Here is a 24,231-nt window from a genome sequence, read left to right on the forward strand (position 1 = left end):
CTTCTAAACACTCCAAATATACAACAAAATGCATTTAAGGGCTAAAAAAGTGGATTTAGCATGATATGTCCCCTTTAAAGCACCTAAAAGCTGTCACAAAGAACCGGCAAAAGTAATGACTATGAATATGTCAAATATAGCAAGGAGACATTTACATTTTTTACTAATAAACAAGTGTTTTCTGTGTCAGTGTCGGCTGCAAAGATGAAGTTGATGATGCTGACTCACGATCTTCACAGTAGTGAACGCGCCAGAGAGAAATGCACATTTCATACGGATGACATAAGCAGAGAACAGTCTTGTTTTCTTTCGTTTTGAATTGGTCTGTTTAAAAGTTGAGTTAGACATTTCAAGCTTTCTATATATGTCTCAGGTCTGTGAGGCAAGTAGGCTACCGTATACTCTGAGTTTCGGTTAATTTATGAGACAAGCTCCAGGTTCACACGCCGGCGCCTCCATGTCGTGATTAAATATTTTCTATTATATTTACTTCTTATTTATTAAATCCAGGCAATTTGTTGATGAAACATTGATTAAAATTAAGATACAATTAATACAAAACAAAATTAAATTTAAAGACAGGCTTTCTGCTTGAGGTCTCTGTGAAAGTTTTAAAGCAGTCTTTTAGTGCCGCTTTCAGAGTGCTCACATCCGTAACGGAGAACTGTCCCGTGCGTAACATTATATTTTTTTGTGTGAAATAAATTTCTAAATAAATGTGACTTATAGTCCAGTGCGACTTATATATGTTTTTTCCTCTTCATGACGCTTTTTTGACTGATGCGACTTATACTCCGGAACGACTTATAGTCCGGAAAATCGTAGATATTCGAATATATTCGAATACATTGCTTGATATTTGATACCCGTTCAAATTAGATTTTTCTCAAAAGTGACAGCCCTAGTCCTGACTCTACTGTTTTGCCCTGTGCATCAAATTTGCTTCGAACGGTCTGATACTGTAGGCCAGGGGTGTCCAAACTCATTCCCGGAGGGCCACTGTCCTGCAGAGTTTAGCTTCAACTTACCTCAACACTCCTCCTGGAAGTTTCTTGTATGCTTAGTGTAACTGATGTAGGCCAGTAAGAGCTGTGTGTAAACCTCACTCCCTTGGCGTCAAAAGGTGTGCTAGCAACTGACGCTAGCGGCTGCGGTCTTTAGCTTCCTTGTTAGTGTGCCCGTCTCCCACACTGGAGATGCCGGTTCAAGTCCTGCTTGGGGCAGGTAGAGTAGGACAGGTTACATTTCGTGCCATGACCCAGATGGGAGTGAGGTTTAGGGGGTTGAGATTAACGGACGTAGACCAGTAAGAGCTGTGCATGAGGTTTAGGGGGTTGAGATTAACGGACGTAGACCAGTAAGAGCTGTGCATGTAAACCTCACTCCCCTGGCCTCAAGAGGCGCTAGCAACTGACGCTAACAGCTGTGGTCTTTAGTTTCTTTGTTAGTGTGCCCGCCTCCCACACCGGAGACGTCGGTTCGAGTCCGCTCGGAGCGAGTCGAGTAAGTCCAGTTTTATTTGGTGCCGTGACCCGGATGAGAGTGAGGTTTAGGGGGGTGAGATTAACGAACGCAGGCCAGTAAGAGCTGTGCGTGTAACCTTCACTACCCTGGCCTCAAAAGGTGCGCTAGGTCTGCGGTCTTTAGCGCCCTTGTTAAGGCCAATTTATACTTCTGCGTCGGGTGCGCGTAGAAGGTACGGCGTAGCAAACGCATTGACATGTACCATACGTCGTACCCTTCGCCGTACCCTGACACGCACCTCCTCAAAAATGTAACTACGCGTCGCGGCGACGCGGACTGCAAGATCTGTGATTGGTCGGCTGGATAGCATCGCGTTTCCACCTACGCATTTCCGGAATGATCTTCTGCACTCTGCACCGCCCGCCCGCCATTTTTAAATTCCGAAGATCAGTGAAGAGCCATGGAAATAGACCAAGTGACCGAGAGATTGCTTGAAGAAGTGCGGAAATACAGCCATCTGTATGACTCCTTCAGTCGCCATTGCTCGTAGAAACCTAAACTCAAAACAGCCGCGAGGAATGTAAACACAGTGGAACATTAAAACCCACCCGCGCCAACTAGCGTTTCGGCGGTGTAACTGCAGAGCAACACAGACATTCGCAGAAGTATAAATGCTCACGACGGCGTCGCCTACGACGTACACTACGGCGTACACTCGACGCAGAAGTATAAATTGGCCTTTAGCGTGCCCACCTCCCATGCTGGAGACCACGGTTCGACTCCCGCTCGGAGCGGGTCAAGAACTGATTACACAAGTAGAACCTTGATAAACTGGTTCAGGTGCGTTTAATTGGACAGGACAGGACAGTGGCCCCCCAGGAGCAGAACTGGACACCCCTATTGTAGGCTAAGATTACATTGTTCAAAAGAGAAAGCGAGCTTCATAGTCTGACTGCCTCCAGTCACTCAAACTTCATGTGCAAGCACAAAAAACTGAATGTGGCAAAGGCTTTGATAAACCTCCCTCTCTGTGCCATGCGTTCACCTGCCGGGACCGAGCAGCAGTGACTCCGTCACTCAAACGCTGACTAAACTTCCCAAGATTGCTAACAGCACGGCACTGGAGCCGCTAAAGATCAGGCCCCTGCCCTGCCGAGCACGGCATGTCCAGAGTCCGACCCACATGCTTTCAATTACAGACACCTCCCCTCCCGCCAAGTCCCGTGCAAAGAAGCCATTAAAGAAACGCCCTGGTTGATTTCGCACAACGCTTTATCGTGACCGAACGGTGAGGCCGCCTGACAAAGAAGGTTGATTAATTGCATCTCCTTTGAGGAGAGAACTAATATGCAGCTGAAAAGAATGCTTAATGATGGTTTTTGCACAAGGGGGCAATCTGCATTCACCCTCGGCAGGGAGATCTAATTCAGCAGTCAGAAAATAACAATGGATGTACCAGCGTTGATGCTCTGTCCTGGCAGACAGCACTCATTAGTTGCCGGGGTCATGTTTGACTTGAGGGCAGAGGAGAATCTTCCCATTTCAGCCTTTTAATGAGATCAGAACTCGTTGAATTTGCAGATGTTACTGAGGGCTTCAATCTCACCCCGCATTCAGTCGGAGTATAAAGACATGCAGACTGGATTATTAACAATTCAAAATAACCATTTAGTCTCAATTAGAACTGTTAGTATAGTAATATATAGAAGTGAAGTGCATGAGTTTATTATCATTTGCTGATAAAATGTGCAGGCTGGTTATCATAGTCTTTAGATTTTTATATTATTGATATTAAGTATACGAGTGCTTAATTTCACATCATAAAAAAAATATCTTTCTGGCCTGTGGAAAGAGTTTGGTCTACTATGTAGACATACTCTAGAGTTTACAATGCAAAGACGTTAGCCAATAATCAAACATGCTCTCCTAAACTCTCTTATTATTTTGCACTGGGAAGATTTATTCATTTTAGTGAATAAGGTGGATGGTTCATATATAAATGAATCAGTTTAAAATATATTCAATTTCACATCTAACATAAAAGCTTGTGTTTACATAATATGTGTGTGTACGTATATATATATATACAGTATATATATATATATATATATATATTATTTTAAGAGATTATTTTATTTATATATATTGTTTATGTCTGTTTGTTTGTGTGTGTGTGTATATATATATTATGCAAACCCAAACTTTGATGTTAGATGTGATAAATTGTAATTAATCGATTTGACAGCAGTAATAAATTAACATAAGCCAATAAGTAGCTAACAGGACTTTAGCTAAAGTTCTGGCAAGGTTCTCTAAAAGTTATGAGCAAAAATTCCTCCAGTAATGATAATAGAACGTTATCTGGTCTTTAATAATGTTCTCAAAATTATTATGCATTGTTCATGGAACGTTTTTTTTCTTTTTCGAAACGTTTTAGTTAGACGTTTTTCTAATGTTTTTTAAATGTTACTACTTGTTTCAGAACGTTTTAGAGAACATTCAGAAGTAACAATTCCATAATGTTTGCAAAATGATAAAATGGAATGTTCCTTTAATCTTTACATAAGCAAAAAAATAATAATAATAACTTTTATTTTTAATGGATGTTTTGAATGTTGAGAGAACATTCAGAAATAACATTTTCATAACTTAATAGGAACATTAGCCAAACATTCTTAGAACATATTTTTGTGTGCTGGGTTTACACGGTTTTGTAATTTTTTTATTCATTTGAATCCAATGCTTAATGGAAAAGTTCATTAGTTTAGAGCTCCTTTTTATGATTTTGGTTTGAATCAAATGTTGTCGTTCCTCTGAGAGCTGGTTGGATTGGTTCATGTCTTAGAACTATTTATTGAAGGCATTTTGTGCATACAGAATGAAGGAAATAAATGAGAAAAATAATTAACGAACCAAGACTGCTGAAAAAACGGCCCGTCACTGTTGAGCTTCATTGAGACGGTAAGTCAGGTTCGGTTCCTGTGCGTATAACTCTGTTGTGTTCACTCTTTCAAAAGCTGAAAGCCAGACATAAGGCCAACTGAATCTCGCTTCAGTGCGCACAGACTCTTCCCTCCCTTCGCTACTGTTTCTCTCATGAGAGGATACCCCCCAGCTGAACTCCTCTGTCTTGTGTGAGAGAATATTTCAGTGGCTCATTTCTTTCTTCCTGGCTGATGTTATATTTAAGGGAGACTAAATAAAGCTTCTCCACACTCGATATCTTCTGCATAAAAACAACATGAGGCCTCTCACACACATTTGCTCTGTTCCTAAACTTGAGCTGCCAACAGAGACAGTCTTTTAAGATATTGTCTTTGAGCTCCCGACTGAAAGGCTTTTGCCCCAAAAATATACCGCCTCTTAAGATGCCTTGTTTTGGACCAATTTTATGTACACTGCAAAGAAAAATAATTCCCTTCAATTTTAATTTATTTTTCTTAGTCCATTGGCTGACATTTTTTCTTGTTTTAAGCACAAAGTTACTACATTTTGGTCACTTTTTCGAAAACAAGACTTAATATCTTAAGTGATTTTCTCCTCTAGTAAATGTATCTTGATGTTAGATATTTGTACCGGAAAATGAGACAAAAATACTGAGGAAGAATATATTTTTTGATGCATTTTTCAGAAAGCAAGACATGTTATCTTATGTCGTTTCGCTTCTCAAGTAATAGTATCTTGGTTTAAGAATGTTTAGATATTTGTACTGGAAATGAAGCACAAGAAAAATAATAATTTTTTTGCAGTATCCCTTCACTGAGAATGCAAATCCATAATGCATTGCAGCAAGCACAGTGAAAAAAAAAATCTACAAAAAGTAAGAAAACTGTTGATGAATAAACATTTATTTCGTTAAAAACTGAACGTATTCTGCATTTTACTTAGTATTTGTGCATTTTGTGTATTTTTATAGTGATCTGAGTATTGCACTGTTAGCATACCAACAGACCAAGGTCTGTATTGGAATCACTAGTGAGTCTCATGTGAAGTGCTGTCACTGTGTGGCACATAGTTGCTGTTTCAAATCAGTCATTTATGAGGATCCATGATGGTTAGGATGCTAGCCTAGTTAGGCAGCTCACTTAGTTTTGGAACAGAGCAATAGACACCCATATGCTGCTCCTGCTGCCTGTCTGTCGGCTGGAATTGGGAATTGCTCCATGGGCTCTTCTTGTCACTGAACGGCCCCCTGCAGGCTCACGCTTAGACTCTGTCATTGTGCCGTCAGACTGATTAGCCCTGACGCTAGAGTCGCTGTGTGTGTTGTGCTTTGATGCGTTCACTACTGTTGTCTTCATAGGTCGGAGAGTTTTCGAGCTGATGTTGCACATGCAGGTTTAATGTGGCCGGTGAGGTGTGTAAGTATTGTGTCTGGGACAGGAAGGTGAGATACCGTGCCATGTCTCGCTAGTAAGCCGATACCTCTTGCATATTGAATGAGTCGAGCTAATGCATAAAACTTTGTAAAGTGCTGCTGGTGGAGGTGAACAAGTGAACTGCATGCCATTTCAGGTCAAATTTAGGTATTCATTTACTTTTAAAATACATATAAGTGTATGCTCTATATTGATATATTACATATATATTAGAAAATATATTTTTAATATTTAAATGTTCATTTATATTTATAAAAATTCAAGATTTTAGTCATGCACACATTTTAATAATGTAAGTATGAATACACACAAGATTGTATTAGAAAAAAATATAAAAAAAATAAAATGTTGTGTGTGTAAATATATATATATATATATATATATATATATATATGTATATATATACACACACACACACACACATATATATATATATATATATATATATATATATATATACATACATATTTTGATATTTCTAAAAATTGTAGATTTATATCTAGATAGATTTGATATCCTCTTTGATAATAAAATGTTTATTTGATATATTTTTGATATTTATAAAAATATCTAGATTTTCTATCTAGAAATGTTTTATTTGAATACTGATTTACTTTTCAAGTAACACGTTTAGTGTGTGTGTATATAATAATGTATACAAATATAAAAACATGGAAAAGTATTATTTTTGATAATGTTCATTTATATATTTGTTTTATATTATTATTTATACAGTTATAAAAATCCATAACCATTAACCATAATCCATGCATTTCTTAATGTATATTTCTGCTGCCGAGAGCTCATTGTGTGATCTCCAGTCTTCTCATGCGTACAGCACAAAGGCCCGTCACCTCCCCATGGTGATCAACACCTGACAATTTGATGACAGGAATAGAAGGACCCCTGTCTCCAGAGGTCCCGGATGACAGAAGGGAAATGCGCTAGCGGCATGCCTGGACACGAAGACAAATAGCTCTACGAGACAGCAGATAGAGGATAGGGACTCATCCGCTTTTCCCACACTGGGAAGCGGAGGTGTATGAATTAACGCTGATTCCCAGATCCGACCCTGACACGCCCTCCTGATGAAGTCTGTCAGGAACAACCGAAGCGTCCAGTTTAAGCGGAGGATGTCAGATCCCTTTAGCATTGATTTAATGCACAGGAGATTGGCGTCGTTAAGCTCATTGACAAATTGAGCCTAGCATTGGAAGGAGTCTAAGCACAAGGTGCTGGATACATGAATATAGATGAGGCAGAGATACAGGATGTGTGTGTGGGAGGAGTGTCTGTGTGCAGATAATGCCCTTAGCGTGAGTTGCCCTGGTGCTGTTTATGGCTGAATAATTGTGATGGGTGCGCTTCTATAGCGTGGTGTGCTGGGTTAGAGGTCAGAGAGGGTAAAAACAGCCCAACACGGCTGCTTCGCTGTAAAAACCAAATAAAGAAATAAATTGTTAAGCATTCCTGGGGGCTTTCAACTTTATACAGATCAGGGAACACTTTATATATTTCTTTTCACTTTATATTTATCAATATAATACATATCTGTCATGTTTAGTCAAACATTGAGCCTAACAAGTTGAAATACAAACCCACACACACACTCATATATATACATATATATACACGCACACACAGTACCGGTCAAAAGTTTGGAAACATACTATTTTTAATGTTTTTGAAAGAAGTCTCTTATGGTCATCAAGCCTGCATTTATTTGATAAAAAATACTGGGAAAAAAACTAATAGGTAGTAATTGTAAAGTTAATTAGTAAAGTAAGTGTGTGTGTTTAATAAAATATTTTTTATTAATATGAATTAAAATGAATATGGTATAATTATTATTTTTAATTAATAAAACATTTTATCACAGGTCCACTTACATTGTACTGCAAAATTAAAACATTTTTATGAAGTTTCCTCTGACTGACATTATATGTGGATTTCAGGGTATATGTCCCGTTTAAAAGCTGGTGGCTACACACAGTCTGGCTCACAGTGGAATTCTTCATCTTAGTTTCATCTGAGTTTGTGATTTCTTTCCTCAGGGTGAAATCTGTCACCGCTGAGCTGCTGCTGCTTCTTTCGTCTCATCTGGAGGGTTGCATATTTTACCGCTATCATTTAATCGGCCGCCACAAGACAGGAGCCTACGAGCACCAGTTTAGTTGTTCAGATTTATGGAGCTCAAATCCCCCCTCATCTGGTCCCGGCGGCCCGGTTGAGCCGGGAGATCGTGATTATTTTCTCTAACCAGTCCAAAGCGGTTTGGCTGGGTCGGCTAAACCGTCCGCTGGCAGGAGTGTGTTGAGGGGAGGGGAACGGGGCCGGCGCCAGGGGAGCATCCATCTGCCGTGACATTATTTTAGATCAGATCCTTACTGGGATCCCTAATCCCTGATCTCACAGTCGGGATCATGGAACAGTTCAACGATATGTGGTCCTGTTGGTGGGACATATGCTAAAAGAGCATGTCGGTTATTATATCAGTATGCAAATGATGCACATATGACACAGAGCATTTAACATTCCATAAAGGCAGACGTCTAGCCAATGCAGTGAGGTAAACCAGAAAGTTCAGATCCGGTACACATTTGAGATGGTTTAGGCAAGTACGTGTAAGGCCGTGCCGAGCGCTGGCACACATTTCTGAAATCTCTCTCGGGCCGTTGTGTGCATCTGGCATCTTGCCTTCTATTGTTTGCTAAATAAAGTGTTTTTGCTTGGGGATGCTGGGTAAGGGATGACGAGAGATTTTTCAGTGCTGGGTTAATAATGCTGGGATGTCAACTTCAAACTTATATAGGACATCATAAAATAAGAAAACCTTATTGACCTATAATGGCTAGATTTATTGTGCATGATTTATTGTAACTAGATATAATGTCCATCTTGGTGCTATATTGGTTATTAGTAGTTTTTTATTGTATATTTTCATTTATATTTTTCTTTTGATAAATAGCCAACTAGCTCAATGGATATTTATTTGTTTGTTTGTTTGTTTGTTTGTTTGCTTGTTTAAAGTTATTTTATTGGTTAAATAGACCAATATTAAATACATTGCAATTTATTTATTTATCTATTTATAAAAAAAATTTAAACAACAATAATAATATCCAATAATGGACATGGTAGCGATTATATTTTTTCTATATTTTTTAGTTTTCTGTTGTAGTATATCCAGCCTTTCTAAAATCCAATATTGAATGCAGTCATTAAAAGTTTAAGATAATAAAAGTTACAGCAATAATTGAAACTACAGATAGATTTGCTAATGAAGCCTTAGCATTTGGATACATGAAGTTTCTCTCACGGGTGATTTTGACCTTCAGCCTCTACGTACTTTTCACAATCCATTAAATTCCCAGTAGATAAAGTTAAGTGTCGTCCTACTTTCTTTCTTTTTTTTTTCTTATTGAATATGCAGTTTCATTATGAAAGGTTGCCTTTAATGAGGAATAGATAGTAAGAGTACTTTGTCAAGGTCAGATCAGGTAAAATCTCTCCACGTCTCGCTCTGAGAGACAGCAGAAGCCCAGGTGTTCACACCGCCCGTGTCTGTTTTATTTTACGGATGTTTATGTAATGCGTTGTGAGCACAGAGGTGAGGGGGTCGGGTTGGCTGCTGTCCCTGTCAACTCGTGTTTACAGCATTTAACGCTGACGTGAGCAAAAGCCCCACTGAGGATGACTCTAAACAAACAAGCTGGCCATGAATAGTCCTCACCATAGCAACCCCTAACACACTACCTCAGTCTAAAAGACACGGACTTTCTCGCGTATATATAGCATTCCAATGTACGAATATTTTCATAACAATCGCCTGGAATGAAGAAAGTGAACGGCATGTTTGATATTCAAAATTGCAAGCAAGCGCTGCTTTGTTTACCGTTTGCATATCTGCAGTCCTAGATTCGGTTTCCCCTTTTTGAATGGTGAAAATAGACTATTGATGCCTGCTGATATAGACAGATTTTCCTTACACACGGGTGCATAACGCATGTGCTAGTTGCAGTCGCCTTTAGTCTTTAGTGTGTTCAAGCGCAACATTTTGGCCGAGACACAGCCGACGCGAGGCGAAAACACAGTCAGCTTTCGTCGCCTTTAAAGCAGTGTGGATGCTGACAGCTTGTTCACACTATATGACCATGTTTACATTAAAGGTGACATATTATGCCCCCTTTCACAAGATGTAATGTAAATCTTTGGTGTCACCAGAATGTGTCTGGGAAATTTCAGCTCAAAAAACTCCCCAGATCATTTATTATAGCTTGTCAAATCTGTGTGTGTCCCTTTAAATGCAAATGAGCTGCTGCTCCGCCTCCGTTCAGAAGACAGCCGATCCTTTACACGAGCTTCGGATACTGCGACAATAACAAACCCGACTTTCACTCATCCAAAATCTCAGAAATAACCACCAGTAGTGAGTGCAGCCTTACAGAGAGACTCAGGAAGAGGTTGCCACTTTTAGACTGCACCTGCATGTTTCAGTGGATAGGCTAGTTGTTGTGGAGTTACATTGATTCATCTCATCGACTTCCATGTACAGTCATGTTTAACTTTTACACAAGTTGACCCAGTTCCCTGAGGACTTTATAACACAGCTGTGAGATTGTTTGGTCAAATAGTGTTCTGTGCTCGTCTGTGCAGCCAACGACACAACAGTTTGCATGCTTTGCTTGAACTTTTGCCATTGCGTTAGAACTGGTGACTTTGTTGTTGCTTGCAAAAACCAAATGGCGGCGCCCTAGGTGGAAACGTGCAGATTAAGGGGCGGTATTATTATAATAAGATCCCCTTCCTACGTCAGAAGAGGAGCGAAATCTGATCGGCTTATTTTTTGACATGCTTGCAGAGAAAGGCTTACCAAAACAAAGTTACTGGGTTGTCACTTTTCACGTTTTGTGGGTTGGTAGATGCACCGGGGACCCGATTAAAGCACTTAAACATGGAAAAAGTCACATTTTCATGATATATCCCCTTTAAAGATTCACATTGGCAACAGTTTTATCATAATTAATGGTGCTTCTCTATTTTAAAAAAAGGTACAAAGAAGTGGTATTTTTTGTATTATTAGCATTCAAGTATTTCATATCTAGGACTTCTATATTCAATCTTCATGTACAAAAATAATCCTTCAGTTGAATTGAATCATTGCAGTCCTTTTACTAGTAATGCCAGGGAACGATTGGCAGACAAGAAGCTCAGGCTGAATTCACATGTTGAATATATTTCTCTCTCTGTCTCTCTCTCACAGCACATATCCGAATTGCTGGCCGTCGTTAGACTTCCATTCATCCACCCCAGTTACCTGCTGAATGTGGTGGACAATGAGGAGCTGATTAAATCGTCCGAGGCTTGCCGAGACCTGGTGAACGAGGCCAAGCGGTACCACATGCTCCCTCACGCGCGGCAGGAGATGCAGACGCCCAGGACGCGGCCGAGACTCTCCGCAGGTTTGACTCAACCTTTTACATTCTAGTTCTCATCTGTCTTTCACTAGTCTCACATTACCGTAGCCAGAACTTTAAGGTCTGACATAAGGTCTGTCCCACATCGCAGCTTATTCTGGCTCGAGAACCAGCCGCTTACAGGAAGAGACCGTCTGGCTGAGATATAAAACGATCAATCACAGTTTCATTTTTATGAGCTGTGTAGGAGATGGTTCATCTGAAATAGATGATACCACAATATGTGATTTTTTAAATCATAATTATGGATATTAAATGGTTCATGAAAGAATCGATTCTGAACTGCTAAAAAAAAAACCACTTTGCATGCATTTCAAAAGGATGCGGACTCGCGCTGGAATTGATACGGAAAAACCAATACCATCGTTTCTGATCTTATCACTGTGCTGAGGAAGGAGGGGTTTTGAGAGACAATCTCCCAACCAATTTTTTTTTTTTTACTTTTGTTTAAAGAAATGAGGCATCACGGTTCAGTGCATACAGTCATACGACGAATACAGTCAGCTCTTTATTAGTATTTATAAAGCACACATTAATGCCTTATTCTGCATGACCTTATTCTACATCCCTCAATACCTAAACTTAACAACTTTACTAACTAATAAGCAGTAATTAGTGGTTTATTGAGGCAAATGTCATAGTTAATAGTTGGTTAATAGTGAGAATTGGACCTTAAACTAATGTGTGAGCATTTTTCCTATTCTACCGAACTCGTAGCGAACCGTGACCCCAAAACTGAGGAACGTACCGAACCGCGACATCTGTGTTCCGTTACACCCCTTATATAAAATAATGAATATGTAATATAGTACATATATTTAGCAAAATGCTCCTCTCTGGAGTTATTTTTGTAGCTAATTAATGATGGACATATGAATATTGAATGGCTTTCCTGAGGTAAATGTAACAAATGTAAAGGGTCCTATTTTAATGATCTTAGTGCATGGTCTAAAGCGCAGGGCACAAGTTCACTTAGGCGTGTCCGAATGTAACGATGGGAAAAATGGTTGGCGCATGGTCTAAAAGGGTTGTCCCTATTCTCTTAATGAGTAATGGGTGTGTTTTGGGATTTACATGCGTTAAACCAATCAGAGTCTCTTCTCCCATTCCCTTCAAATGCCAGATGCGCTCATGCCAAGGCAGATTAGCTATTTACATGACAGAATTTGATAGTTGAAAGGCCGAAGCCGTCTCCAGAGTGCAAACGGATCTGCTTGTGCGCGAGGTAAAAGTGTGCAAGCAGACCAAAATTTCTGTTTAAAAAATAATTATTGTGTACATAAAGATATGGTGGAATCCGGCTTGTCTCGTAGATACGGGACAAGCCGGATTCCACCATATCTTAATGTACACAATAATAATCTTTTACATTGTAATCCTTTTATTTTAATATTTGGCATGTTTGTGTGCTGCTGTGCGTCCCTGTGTGTTTAATAAGCAGAGTGTATGCGCGTTTTGGACCCGCCTATAGGCGCACATTACTAACGCCCTCTTTAAATAACAAAAACAAAAAATTCTGTCTATTTCAGTTGCCTCTAAATAGCAACGTGCCAACAATGCCCCAGAACACACCTCGTTTTCAGACCAGCACACCCATGGGCGCACAAATGCATTTGCTATTTAAACAACGTGGCGCAGGCAGGACTTGAAAATGATAACTGCGTCGGACTGACACTAGCAAAAAACACTTGCAAGTGTACATCGCATTTATTTGTTTCTTTGTCTTTTTATCTTACCTTCTTTGTCTTTCTAGTCAAAACATTGATTGAGCAATTATATGAGACATTATACATTTCAGTAAGTTGTACTGTGTCTTTCAACATACCTTCTGATGTTCATTCGTGTTTATTTGGTGCTACAACTAGTATTAAACAGGAAGAGATGATCAGGTCACGTGTGATCGCGCGTCCGCTTCGCTTGAACTGAAGCGCTACAGCGACCTGTCACTCCACATAAAAGAGTGGCTAAACGTATTTATTGTTTGATTTTTGTTATAAATTTGACAGAATTTAAAAGCTGACACTTTGTTTCATATCAAACCACATATTCATATCCCCGTTGTGTGCACAAAATAGACAGTGACATTTTGGTGCATCCCAAGTGTCCCACACAGGCCATTGCCTCCCTGAAGTATCAAAATCTGCTAATTTTGAATCAATAAATGGCACACGTTCAGCATCTGTGTGGTTATTCTGATAGCTGTGCATCTCAGTGTCTCTGTGGCGGCTATAACCGTATCTGAAGTCAATCTCAGGCTGCTGTAAAAATGCAAGCAAACTAATTTATGGTTCAATAAGGCTGTCCTCTTGCAGCGCTGTGAATCACTCTCGCTCTCCTCGCGCAGCCGCTCCAGCCCCCATGATTCCCTCAGCGAGGCGTGAGCCCGTGAGTGAGCTGTACATTTATTTAATCTTGATATACTGTGGCTCTCTTTCTCTCGCCCCTGAGTTTTATTGATCTCTGCCCACTGCAGTATAAGAGCTGAAAACTACAGTCTAACGGCTCTTTTTTTATATATATAAATAAATATATAAGTAGAATCTAATTAGCAGGCACATTTTTTTTTATATTTTACATCAGATGATTTTGAACAGGATTTGCTGTATCTAGCACAAAAAACATTGAATAAATTATTTTTTTTAAAACGAGTGAATGAATCAAATGAATTAATTGATGAGAGCATTAAATATGCTAGGTATGAAAACACAGTTTTGATGTCATGATTTTTGGTTGCAGTATACTTTTATTGATGTATTAAACCATTATTGACATCCAACCTGCTCTATAATGCAACTAATGTCCAGATTATCAGTAAACAATGATATTTCTGTCTTTTCCACACATAATGCACATGTATGGCTTAAGAAGATTTAAAATATAGACATATAGGCAACTTTTTTGATACTTTTATACAGTTTTTTGTACTTTTTTGGAGCTTGACAGCCTGTGACCACAGTAAATTGTTGTTGTATGGAAATCTGTGATCCTTCAATCAATGAATCTTTTTTTGTGGCAGAAATGGAATAAATTCTTGGTTAAACTTCTCCTGTAACTAAATACTTAGTTCAAATCCCACGCATACTGTATGTCTTGAATCTGTGGATTTTTGTTTGTTTGTTGTATTGGTTTAATTTACATGAAATGTCCAAATGAGTTGATTCACTAGAGTGGATTGATTGAGTAGAATGAATCAAATCACTAGAATTAATTTATTCTTTAGAGTGATTCATTTCACTAAAATGACTTATATTTTCAACCCTACATGAGAGAGAAAAGAGAAGGGCATGTTTGATTAGAACTTAACACGTGTTTTGTCACTCTACAGTTTCATGGAAAAGTAGTTTGTTCCTGTAAAGCTACACTATTGTCACAATACTGAAAAATGGAGGTAGGTTGTTCTGGCCTTAAAAGTGATTAAAATAGTTCTAGTAAAGCTCTGAGATTTTTAGTGAGTCAGTCAAGCGGAACAAGTCGACCACACTACAACATCACACTGCTCGCTTTATTCCAGTTGACTCCAGAAATGCCAGGGTTCTTCTTAATAAACATCTCTAAATGCTTGGTAAATATGAAGCATAGTTTCCAAACTTTCAGCACATGCTTGTTTTTTACTGTTAAACGAGATATTTATGGAAATAAGTAGCCTCGGCAGAGGAACAAATTGCTTTTGGGCTCTAGATTTTTCCTACTTGGCATCCAGGAGTCGGAGGCTCTTTTCAATAAAGCAAGGTTTAATTATTGTCTGAAAGGTGTTACGAGCTGTGCGTGAATGTCGTGTCACCCCACAGAACTTATTTTCTGCATGGAGGAGTTAAAGTAATTGGTAAACAAATGTTTTTATGCTGAGTAAAATTTGTTTTATGGTGTGACAGCTGGTAAATGTTTCAAGCAGCAGTTTTACCAAATTGTAGATAACAACTAATTTGACCAGTTTTCATAGTTTTTTTAATTGTTAGTATGAGATAGAAAATCACAAAAGATACTAATTCAACATACTTGAATGTTCAGCGTTTAAAGTTTTTGAGCATCTTTATTCACTAATTAACAAAGTACTGTTATTATAATTTTTTAGAAATGTACCTTAGAAAGGTACCCAATGGTACTCCTTGAAATATCTGTTTAATGAATAATCTTAGTTGTGTATGTTTCAATGCTCAGACTTCATCTCAATGTATTGATGCTGATGCCAGTACAAATCCAACAATTGTTATTATACCACAGTTAATATACCACTAACGTTTTGCCACTGACATTAGAAAATGTATCGGCCATAAATATTTTACCAAATAAAATTATTTACCAGCCATGAAACTGTTTTTGCAAAAACAGGCAGTAATCCTTATTAAAGTTATTCAGTCAAGAGGAGTGATTGTTTTTTAACATTAAAAACACAGCAAGCTGCAGGTTTTTTAGGCTGCTGTCACTTTAAGACCGAATGCACGGATCCAATATACTGATGCATTCTTAACACATGCATTTTCTTTCTCAACTGTTTATGTTCATTTATGTCATAACCAACTGTTTACTAGGATACTCACAGAGGCGGGCATTTTTGACATAATTTTGTGTGAATTTGTCTGTTCAAGCGCAAGAAGACATTTACATTTATTCATTTAGCAGACGATTTTATCCAAAACGACTTACAAATGAGAACAATAGAAGCAGTTAAACTAACAATAGGACAACAATATACAAGTGCTATGACCCTTCCCAGTGTAATACATTTTTTAAATAAAAAGATTTATTTATTTATTTAGAAGAAAGTGCTAGTATTAATGGATCAAGTGCTGCCGAAAAAGATGTGTCTTCAGCCGTTTCTTGAAAATGGCTACGGACTCGGCGGCTCTGGTTGAGCTAGGCAGATCATTCCTCCAGCAGGGAACAGTCCAGGTAAAGGTCCCAGAAAGAGATTTTGTGCCTCTTTGAGATGGCACCACAAGACGACGTTCACTTGCAGAGCGCAAGTTTCTGGATGGCACGTAAGTCTGAAGTAATGAGTTTAGGTAAAAGGGAGCAGAGCCAGTGGTTGTTCTGTAGGCAAACGTCAGTGACTTGAATTTGATGCGATCCAGTGCAACTTAGTGAGGAGAGGAGTGACGTGTGCTCTCTTCGGCTCGTTAAAGACCACTCTACCTGCAGCATTCTGGATCATGTTGTGTAGCATGCTCTGATAGGAAGGGCCTGATCCTCCTAATGTTGTATAAGGCAAATCTGCAGGACCGGGCAGTTCTAGCAATGTGATCTGTGAAGTTCAATTGATCATCAATCACAACTCCAAGGTTCCTGGCCGACCTTGAAGGAGTTACGGATGACGGACCAAACTGAATGGAGAAGTTGTGGTGTAGTGTTTGGTTGGCTGGGACTACAAGCAGCTCTGTAATTTATACTTAATTGTTCTATTTAAGACATGAAAGAGAGCTCAATTAAAACATGAAAGAGAGCTCAAAAAACTATTCTATTTAAGACATGAAAGAGAGCTCAATATTTGCGCGCTGTCTGAGACACGGCTTTCTGGGCGCGCGCTTCGGATGTTTAAACTTCCCACACAGCGTGCGAATAATGAACTGAGTTCAATTTCTCATCATCTTTAGCTTGAATATTTAAATCTTTTGTGACGATGCAGCACTGGCCAATCAACTGTCCCGAGCATTGTTCATGTTTATTCACGTTCGAGTTATCGCAACATTGCATTGTTAGAATTGATTGAAATGTTACCGACCAACTGGCGATTGACACCATTTCAAGTGATATTTTATACAGTTTGTTTTCATTGTTTATTATCTTTTATGAGTATTCAATGTTTTTATTCATGCATTTAACTTTATTATTATTGATGTTGATGTTATTGTTGATATAATATTTATAATATTAATTATTTAATATAGATAATAAAAAATCATTAATGATTTATTAAAGTAAATTAGGTATATCTTGAGTTCCAACTTTTTTTTATATTTACCTTTCTATTTTTGGTTGATGACCTACACTTAGCTTTTTTCTTTTGGATGTGTTTGTTTTTATGATCTAAAACATCACATTATCACGGTACCACCCCAGTGCTTTTTCTGTAAGGCTGCTTGGTTGGACACACGTCCTCTGTGCTCTTTCCAACATCTGTGACTCGTATTTGCTTACGAAGGATGGACTTGTCTCCTTTGGGCATTTTTTATTAAGTATTTGATTGTTTGGCTGTGTACAAAACTCTTGAGTGAACTCGTCGCTGGCTTGACCATCTGGCGGACCATCTGATCGAGGTTATGAAACACCGCGTGAGGGCCTGTCACCCGTAGGACCCGTTTATGACAAAGAGAAGAGGAAAGTAGGGTAGAAGTCAAAGACGAAGCAGAGCTCGGAGCATAAATTGCTTTCTTTCTAGTGACAGAGATTGAGGAAGCGCTGCCAGGAGTTTGTAATTGCTGTGTGTGTGTGTGTGTGTGTGTGTGTGTGTGTGTGTGTGTGTGTGTGTGTGTGTGTGTGTGTGTGTGTGTGTGTGTGTGTGTGTGTGTGGCTGAATGCATTCACTCTCCACCTGAGCTCCGCTGATAAGTCTCTTATGTATGAAAGGACACAGAAGAGGTGCAGTGATGTCACCCATGAAAGTTTCCTCGCCTAGTCTGCTCTCGATCAGGAGGTTTGGATGTGCGTGTGTGTTTGCGTAAGCTCTAGAGCTACAGGTAAGTGCCAGCTGTCTTTAGACTGATGGGATTCACCTGGGCCCTTTCCTCCCTCTGCTTCTGCCACATGGAAATCCTCCGAGCAAATCAGGGCGACGGCACACCTGGCTCACACCCAGTAACTCATGTCGACGGGCAATCCGTCCTAATTAAGCACCCAACAGTCTCTTTTAGCAGCGTGCTGGCAGCCTCACCTATAACTCAAATTATCTTCAAATAACAAATGATTTGTTCATTTAGTTGCCCCGCACTTGTTTCTGATTAGCAGTCAGTCTCGTGGGTAGGTCAGGTGCGTAATTAAGAACCATAATGGACGATGTGTGTGGAAGTTGACCCTGTTCTGCTTAACTCTGACCCTTGAACATAATATGATGTTTGAACAGCTTTACTAAAACGGAAGCTTAATATTGTGACCCTTCTTAAGAGAATTAGCACGAGGAAATTGTTGTTTGAAGTGTTATTAGCGGCGGCTCATACTTTAGGTTGAGGATTTGAGAAAAATTCGAAAGTGTTAAAAGGGTATTTTATCCTACTAATTCTGCCATTATTTACTCACCCTCATTTCAAGTGACTTTCTGCTGTGGAACACAAATGAAGAGCGATATATAATTTACACTACCATGTAAAAGTTTGGGGAATTTTAAAGGCCCCCTGAAATAAATGTTTTATTTTTTTAGCTTTTAGTATGAATATGTTAGCCTAAAGGTTATGAATAAGCTGGTGTGTTCCAAAACAATGATAAAATTAGCATTTTAGGATATATAAGCATTCAAAACTTACAGGGTCCTATTTTAACGATCTGAAACGCAAGTATCAAGCGTGAAACGCAAGTAACTTTGTGGGCGGATCTCGGGCGCTTTTGCTATTATACCGGCGGGATAAATGACTCTTGCGCCATTTTTCATAGGTGTGGTTTGGGCGTAACGTGGAATAAACCAATCAGAGCGACATCTCACATTCCCTTTAAGAGCAGGCACGCTTGTTCCATGGCGGCTTGCTATTATAACGGCAGATTTGCCAGGCGCACGCCAGGAGCGCTTCACAGCCGAGGAGACTGACGTTCTCGTCAGGGCCGTAAAACACAGAGAAATGACATTGTATGGGGATGGGAGAAACCCACCCAAATTAGCTTCGGTTAAACAGGCGTATACAAATTTGGGTAAATGTGTAAGCTAGATTTATGCCTATTTTTTCACATCTTCATGGACACAACAATGATTTCCCTCATGTGTTAATATTTTTCCTTGTAATAATGTATGGTTTTCTAAAAATGAGAACTGCTGCGTCTGTGTGTAGATGAGAGAATCAAAGTGTATGCGCGTTGTGCCACTGCGCCACTGACTTTAGACTAGGTTTTTCCTGGTCTATGGCGGAATTGTTTTCTAAACCTGCAAAATACGTTTGCGCCGGAACACGCCTCCTCTTTGCGCTGAACCGCCCCCGGGAGCACAAGTTCATTTCCTAATTTATTCCTATTTGTTCATTCCTAATTCCGTGCGTCTGTGGAGGGAAAAGTCCGCTGTGCGCGAGTGCAAAATAGGAATGATACATATGTCTGTGTACAAAGTCAATTGCGCTGGGTGTAAGATAGGGCCCATAGTCTCTCACTTCCGCTAAAATGGATCACGGATTTAAATGACATCACTCTGCACTTCAGCTTCTCATCACATCTTCTGTCCAATCAAATGCTCTCTGGAACCTGAAGCGTCCCGCCCCCTATGCTATAAATACCACCTGGCCAAAGTGACTGTTGACATGTCACGGAGCAATATGGGTTGGAGATTCGGTTGCTCAAACATTCAAGTTTTATTACATTTTCCAACTGTACGTTGGTTAAGAATGAATAGAATTTATTCACACCTCTACTATTGAATCCAACGTATCATCAGCGCTCACCGCTCAGATTCGCTTCCATGGTGCTGTCAAGTACGACTTGCAGTCTGTGAGGTAAACTAAAAGCTATTGGCTATTTGAAAAGGGGGAGGGTCCATTCAGTATGTCCCACCTTAGCTTCCTGTTTCAGTGGAAACGCATCATACAACACTGTGCGTTTCAAGGCACTTCAGTGGGCCTTTAAATGCTTTTGAAAGAAGTCTATTATGCTCATTCAGGCTGCATTTATTTGATCGAAAATACAGTAAAAAACTGTTTTATTATGAATTATTATTACAATTTAAAATATAATTTGTTTCTATAATCATAAAACGGAATTACTCCAGTCTTCAGTGTCACGTGATCTCATTCTAATATGCTGATTTGCTGCTCAATTTTCAATGTTGAAAACATTTGTGCTGCTTAATCTTTTAGAGGAAATAGTGCTACTTGTGTTCAGGGTTCTTTAATGTATAGACATTAGACAGAACATTTTAAATATCTTTACTGTCACTTTTGATCAATTTAAAAAAATATTACTCACCTTGTCACTGGTACATCTCTCTTGTTCTATCATTTTTGTGCTGTACATCAACTAATTAGCTCACATTTCAGAATCCATCTTTCCTTTTGGCAGTCATTCACAAAGCTTTGACACCCTCTGTTGAGGTCACCGTTTCGCAGAGCAACATTCATTCGGCTGCTGGCGTGCGGCAGAAGGAGTCAAAGGTATTGGATTGTGCTGATTTGACACTCAGCCCAGTCCTTTACAGACCACAAACCACTTTTACCGACTCATTTCTCTAACTGCTTTTATCGTCAAACCAGCAGCTTGAAGGTGAGGACGGAAGGGCGACGTTTTGCAGTACGTCTGCGTTTGTTTAATTGATTTAGTCGTGCGATGACTGGAGGGCAAACCTCATTGCGCTTTCTGCTGGTCCGGTCAGTTTAATTAGTCTCTTTCTCTGATAAAGCTCAGCATCTCTGTCGATGCCTGTGGACATTACTGAAGCGGATTTGAAGAACAGGCCGAGCATGATCGCAAGAGAATTTCAGCTATTGCCAGCTGCTCAATTCCTATTGTATCAAAATTGGTGGTTTGTGCATTTTACTGAGCAATTGAATTCCCTTTTCACGTGTATTTTTGTTGGATTAGTCCATCCTAGAGAATGGAAATGATAAATGTGTCAGTGCTAATCATAAGTTTTTGCTCGGTACATTTCAGCTGTTGATTGCTTTTCCCATCGTCTACAGTAGCTGGATGAAATTAGCATTTTGAAGTGGATGATTTTGCGACTGTTTTTGTCTCAGTGTGCCCGCAGTGTTTTAAATTCCCCCGTCAGGAAATTTTTGTCACACTTAGTGCTGCTGTATTCAAGTATGACTAACATTTTTGGTTGATAAACTATTAAATAAGACACTGCTGTTAAGAAACGGATTGGTAATGAATGCGGCAGTGCTCTACAGGGAGAAATTCTCTCTCTCAAGTACAAAGCTCAGTCAGAATCATGTCTTACTTCCTGTCCGGGAGCTATTTCTCTTGTTGCGAGGGGCCGAGGCATGCTGTTTGATTGCTGTTTGGGTCCCTGGAAAATGACAGCTCGCAGTGCAGTGGACTTTGGGTTTATGTGCAGACAGTGTGTGCCTGGTGGCTGAGCAGCTCTTAGTCTCAGCTTCAGACAGCAGAAATTTAACAGCGTTTTTCCATTTAGAGCTCATTTGTGAACAGGACCCATTGTGGAAAATCAGCTCCAGCAGTTTTAAGAAGTTGTAACATTGCCGAAAAAGTTCCTGATCGAGTTAAAATAGCATTTTGGTGCCTATACTGTATGAGTCAGAGTTGTGCACCATTCAGAATTCAGTGGATTCCTTTTAAATTCCATTCCACTTCCTGAATTTGATTTGAATTTGAATTGAGGTAGCAAACATGATGCAGAATTGCAATTCAAATTTGAATGCAAGATATTAGAATCTAATACATTTTTTATATATTTATAATATTTTTTATATATATATAAATATATAATTATATATTTTAAGCAAAGGCTAACAATTTTATAAGGTTAATAATACTGATAGATCTGTAAAAAAAATATATAAGTACTTTATGTATTTCATGTTTATTAACCCTCTGGGGTCGGCAAACACGCCGATGCGTTTTGATCGTTTTTTTTTCACATAGCAGCAAAATAGACTTTAAATACTCCATCATTTAGGGTCATACAGACTTAAGAAATATGAAAAAATAAACAGTAAAATGTCTACTTTTTTATGTGTCCACTTACAATCGAAACAAAACATTGTGCTTTTGTAAAATAAAGAAAATAAACAGGTTGTGCTTTCTACCTGTCCATCTCCGTGAACTTTTTTTCTGGACCACATCTCTAAACTTAAAGGTACCGTATGTAAGAAATATATTTCAATTAATCATAAAATTGCCCTAATATGTCACTAGACATTAAGAAATCATGTTCATTTCAAATACTTATATCACTGACAACAGTAGTATGGCTAGGATATTGTCATTTAAAAAGTGGACTTGCAGCCCTCAACTGATGTTGATGTTGTCATTTTGTGTTTTGGCCTGAAGCGCCTCCCTCCACCATCTACCAATCACGAAGTCAGTAGTGTTTCGGGATCCGGGTTGCCAGCTTTGCTCTAACCTACCCTAACTCTAGTCGGATAAAAATGTCTAACGTTAATAAATCCAAAAGACCTCGTTACAATTCAGAAATTCTTCGTGACAAAGTCCGAAATAAAACCAGAATTTGTATTGGAGATGCTTTTGACAGATGGAGACGGCTGAAAACGGAGAAGAATTTTAAAACAGACGCCAACGTTGCTAATTTTCTCCTGGACAGGTAAGATTCATCTATGCTTGGATAACTTGTACTTGATGTCAATGGACATTTCATATAACGTTATTCATGACAGTCGAACAAAGTTATGCATGCTCGTGCAAAGTAACGTAACAGCTCACATGGACGTATGCTAACATTAGCAATGCATTATAGGAGCCCGTTTCTCTGTACTTATGCTGAGACGCTGAGGAAAACAACATTAGCACACCCATTAACTTATGGCAATTTGAAACGTAACTTAATTGAGACAGCAGCCTAACTTTACCTCAGAAAAAAATTATTCGTCATTCGTTCTTCTAAGTTACACATGCTGCAAGTTGACCTATATGACCATTGCTAATGTAATGTAGTTACTCTAACAATATATTCTGATGGGACTGAAAACAACCCTGTGACAGCCATTGGTGATATTGACTTTGTCCAGCTAAATGTATAGTTGTATCTTTGATATTGGTTACACATAGTGACATAGGCTTGTACTTACATTAATGACAGATACATAACGTAACAAAAGATTAGACTAACAGCTACCGTTCTGTCTGTCACATACGAGCATATATCTTTATGATTATACTGTCACATACAAGCATAAATCTTTACGATTATATTTAACTAATGACAATTAGTACATTTTTTAAATAAATAATGACTCATCAAAATATCTCTCATGAAGCATAAACACAATTAACAGAAAAAAACTTACTGTGTACGTCTCGTCGTCACTTGCCATTGGAAGCTCATTGAAAGCAGCATACGTTTCTGCTGAATCCTGCAGCTTATCTGGCAACCTCGAGTCAGGGGGGAGGGGGAGGTGATACACGGCTCTACAGTATTTTTAAAGTGATTGCAGTACCAGTTTTGGCCACAATCCTACATACGGTACCTTTAAACAAAACTCAGTGAATACTATTCACCCAGGCATGAGAAATATATCTTTATAATCATTTAAGTGTCTACTATTAAATTATCTAATTCAAAACGAAAACAAATATTCTCTATGTAATCTGTATGAAAAGAGAGAGATGCCAGACGTTCTCATTTCAGCTCATTATCTGCTAATGTGAACACGCCCACGGAGAGCGCGCGCTATTCAAACGCAAATGATCTGAGGCGATCCATGCAAACGTGTCAACGCCCACATCAACTTGATAAAACACATGAAGTTTAATAAGAATCATGTACTGTACGTCGTCTTGCTACGCTGTGAGGAATAATAATTAATGTTTGTGGACCACGTCATTCCAGTTCAACTTCGTTATGTGTGGCCAATTCAAATTCACACTCATGAATTGAAAGAGAACCAATTCTTCAATTCTTCTCTTTGCACAGCTCTGTTGTGAATGGTACTGTAGCTGATAAAATGCTATGTTCACGCCATGTCATAATTGCCGTAATTCTGAGATCACAACACGTGACGTAAATGAATCTGCAGCTCTCAGATGGTACTGTGGTCATGTGGTACAAGTAGGAGCTCTCAGAAAATTCCCAGCTTACAAGTTGTAAT

At 39.0% G+C, this 24,231-nt stretch overlaps 1 protein-coding gene across 4 annotated transcripts in view; it reads left to right on the forward strand.

Annotated features, from left to right (window-relative positions):
* The window catches only part of klhl29 (kelch like family member 29), a 275,637-nt gene that overhangs the window by 211,410 nt on the left and 39,996 nt on the right, over window positions 1-24,231 (forward strand). For all 4 annotated transcript variants that reach the window (XM_082148568.1, XM_082148567.1, XM_082148569.1 and 1 more), the window contains one exon: window positions 11,107-11,305. In XM_082148568.1, coding sequence (XP_082004694.1) covers window positions 11,107-11,305 — 199 coding nt within the window. The remainder of the gene's footprint in view (window positions 1-11,106; window positions 11,306-24,231) is intronic.

The sequence above is a fragment of the Leuciscus leuciscus genome (assembly GCF_965113295.1).
Source record: "Leuciscus leuciscus genome assembly, chromosome: 19".
In the NCBI taxonomy this organism is placed as follows: domain Eukaryota; kingdom Metazoa; phylum Chordata; class Actinopteri; order Cypriniformes; family Leuciscidae; genus Leuciscus; species Leuciscus leuciscus.